This window comes from Myotis brandtii, unplaced genomic scaffold (assembly GCF_000412655.1).
Source record: "Myotis brandtii unplaced genomic scaffold, ASM41265v1 scaffold213, whole genome shotgun sequence".
Classification (NCBI taxonomy): domain Eukaryota; kingdom Metazoa; phylum Chordata; class Mammalia; order Chiroptera; family Vespertilionidae; genus Myotis; species Myotis brandtii.
The window spans coordinates 2,527,129-2,530,757 of NW_005357962.1; the positions used below are offsets into that span (position 1 = coordinate 2,527,129).

The 3,629-nt window shown below is 46.4% G+C and overlaps 1 protein-coding gene across 1 annotated transcript; it reads right to left on the reverse strand.

Annotated features, from left to right (window-relative positions):
- Nucleotides 1-2,063: 2,063 nt before the first annotated feature.
- PNMA1 (paraneoplastic Ma antigen 1) lies at nt 2,064-3,623 on the reverse strand. The gene has a single exon (XM_005865825.2). The coding sequence runs from the start codon at nt 3,479-3,481 to the stop codon at nt 2,420-2,422; it is 1,062 nt and encodes a 353-aa protein (XP_005865887.1). The 5' UTR covers nt 3,482-3,623; the 3' UTR covers nt 2,064-2,419.
- Between the last annotated feature and the right edge of the window lie 6 nt (nt 3,624-3,629).

The following is a 3,629-nucleotide window of genomic DNA, read 5'->3' on the forward strand; positions in this document are numbered from 1 at the left end:
GTTGTGCTTATATGCATGCATACAAGTTATTTGGTTGATCTCTTACCCCCCACCCTCCCCTATCTTCCCCCTGTAGTTTGACAGTCTACTTCTTTAATCCGTAGTTCTTGGGTTATAAGGATATATTTCTTGCTACTGTCCTCCTTTGAAAAGCAGATTGTAATGAAACCATAGAGAAAACCTTAATTTGAATCATAAATGGTTCATTATTTTTAGTTCATTGTTTTCTAGAACAAAGGATGGACATCTAAAATCCTGATATTGTTTTATACCATATACATGTGTTAAGTATTTGTGGGTGTACACATATATACAATTGTTATAATAATACAAGAATCCTAGGTGATGACCCTCCCTCCTAAAATGCAATCAACTCTGCACCTATAAAAAGAACGTATATCCATTCCTATGGGCAGATATAGGATGCCCATAACATATTGGGTTAAAAAATGAACCCATTATTTGTTTTTATGTGTGTATGTATAGAGTAGGAGTGTGATATGTGGAGAAATGGAAATGTATGACAGGGGTGGGAGACTGGTATAGAGGGGGAAGCATGTTTATGATGGAGTGTTCTGGGGAAGGTGGGAGTGAATGTATGAAATAGGATTGTGAGAGGTGAGGGGAGTGTATGTGTATCCAGCACATTGTGTGTGTGTGTGTTGGGGGCGGGCAGGAGATGGACAGGGAAGCTATGTGAGATGTGAATGGGGGAGAGGGGGAATGAGGACATGTCTGTGGGGAGTGAAGATTTGCCTTTCTGTTGTGGGAGTCAAATATATGGAGATGTGTAGAGAGAAGAGAGTGAAGGAAGTGAGATGAGTGTATAGAGACATCTGTTAGAACATATACAAATATTAGCCTTTATGAATAATTTTTACCTTATGATTGTTTTAACAGGTTGGCTATCGTTTTATTTATTTATTTGGTTGGTTGGCTTTAATTTTCAAGCCGTTACTGGGGGAAAATCTCCACTGAACATTATGTTTATGTAACCACTTCTGGATTGATTAGGACCTGGATCTCAAAAGATGGACATCTTGCCGAAACCGGTTTTGCTCAGTGGATAGAGCGTCGGCCTGCGGACTGAAGGGTCCCAGGTTCGATTCCAGTCAAGGGCATGTACCTGGGTTGCGGGCACATCCCCAGTAGGAGATGTGCAGGAGGCAGCTGATCGATGTTTCTAACTCTCTCTCTCTCCCTTCCTCTCTGTAAAAAAAAAAATCAATAAAATATATTTAAAAAAAAAGATGGACATCTTCAGTCACTGAATCTCTGTAGCCAAATAAACATGTTTTTAAGCTATATTTCCCTTTTTATATCCTCTTGATATAAAATGGCTGCTGTAAAACTGAAACATTCATTTTACACAGGTATGAGTTATCCCTGCAGCAAAACAAACACTTTTAGCTGAAAGGAACTTAAAAGGGGAGGAAAAAATGCTGGATGACCTCCTAAACCCCATTGCTGGATTTCCTAACATAATTACTTGAGGTTTGATTTTCTTTAGTGACTTGAAGTCTAAGAAAAGATACAGATTTTAATTACACCGAAAATTTTTTATACATCAGAAAATGAGAAGACTAGAATTTTTAAATATATTTTTATTTGTGTACATGTATTTGATAACTTCAAACTTAGAACATTTAGAACCGGCACAAAGAGAAATACAAATCAACAACAAGGATTTGAAATGGGGGAATGGATACTGTAACTGGTTCATATTAACCTTCCATGCGATTTATATCTTATACAGTGAAAATTTTAGTTTACACAGCTCTATAATTGTACTTTTCTAATACCCTATTTTGTAGTCTCAGGATACTTTCCAATTAAACTGATCCTGATGTTTACAGATGAAAAATAAGAAAGTAGCACTGTCAAGTTGAACCACTAAAGAATATCTAGTTCAAACTGATCCTGATGTTTACAGATGAAAAATAAGAAACAGCACTGTAAAGTTGAACCACTAAGAATATCTAGTTCACATTTCTTATCAATATAAATCAGGAACAATTTGCATCAAACAGAAAAACTATTCACGTTATTAATAACAGCTCATATTTTTACTGAACACTTCTTGTGTTAGCCAGGCTCTGAACTAAACATCTGAACATGCAATTTCACATTTAAATATCTCGATGAGAAGTCTCACAAGTTTCACATTTTTCACAACTGATGATGTCAAGATGCCGGCTTGCACTGAGCACCTGTGTCCAAGCCTTTACCTGGCATTTTAGCATGCTAGCATGACACTTACAGCAGCTCAGGGTGCTCCCTTGCACAACTTTACTAATGTTATATGAATATGCAGGCCTTGACTTCCCCCCAGAAACAGGACTTGACTAAGAGACACACCTATAAGACAGCACAAAGAAGCTGTTACCTAGGTCTGCACTCAAACGCCACTTCCCTCGTCTCAGAAGTGCCCCTCCAGGCCTAACTGCAGGAGGGCAGCCTCAGCCTCCTCCTCCTCCTCCTTGGCCTCCTCCTCGCGGATCTGCACCAGCAACTGAAAGAGGTTAGGCGCCGGCCCCTCCGCAGCCCCGGTCAGCCACAGCTGCCTTCGAATGGCCCCGCTGTGGTTGGCTCCGGCAATGACCTGCTCCAGGCGCGCCTGGTTCACGTTATCTTTATCTATGGCCCCCTTCTCCACCACCTTCTGCAGCAGAGGCTCCAGACGAATGACATAAGCCGATAACTTCTCCCCTGGGTTCTGGTAGGTGTTCAGAAACCTGACCTGCGCATCCCTAGAACTCTCCACGCTCCCGAACACCTGCTCCAGCGCCTTCAGGCATTCGGCGGTGGTGATGGCAGGGTTGTTGGTTTTGAGGATGCGGATGACATCCGCGGCGGGGCCTCTGAGGCTCTCCATCAGCCGCCGCCTCTTTTCTACATCAGACACCTGCCACTCCCCTATGACCTCATTCGTGTGCTCCAGCCAGGAATCGAAGGTCTCCTCCCCGGGCCCCGGGATGTCCCTCCCCGAGAACACCGTCAGCTTCTTGTACCAAATGGACTCCACAAGAGGCTGGATCACGTTATCCAAGATATAGTTGAGCATCTCTGCTGGCATGTCGGGGCCCGGGGCCGGAGCGGGGGCCTGAAAGCCCAGGACACGGGCAACGTCTTGCACGGTCCACCCCTCCCTCGCCAGGAAGAGGTGCAGCCTCTCTAAGAACTCCGCGTCGGAAGTCGGGGGCTTGAAGACCACCTTCCAGACCCCGCCTTTCCCCGGCATCTCCCGGGGGATGGCCGCGTAGTCCACGGCGCCCGTGAGCTCCAGCAAGGCCGCCTTCGCGTTCTCTTCCCGCCAGAACATCCTCCCCAGCACGCGGTAGGGCACCTGGGGCATCGCCGCCTGCAGGGTCTCTTCGATCTCGGCCTCGTCGCAGTTCACCGGGATCCCCCAGACCAGCAGGGCTCTCTGCGAGTTCACGTCCATCCCCCGGCACCAGTCTTCCAACAGCGTCATCGCCATCTTCCCACTCTCTGGGGCCCCACTCCACAGACACGGGTCAGACCGGCTCCCCGCGCCCCCGGGCCGAGGACCACGGCAGACACTCCCCCCCAAGACGCCCGAGGGAGGCGAGCTTGACGCCACCGCCGTTCGCCACCGGCGCTAGTCC

Excerpts from the sequence above, each read along its gene's own strand:
- PNMA1 (XM_005865825.2), bottom strand. The coding sequence starts at position 3,481 with ATGGCGATGACGCTGTTGGAAGACTGGTGCCGGGGGATGGACGTGAAC.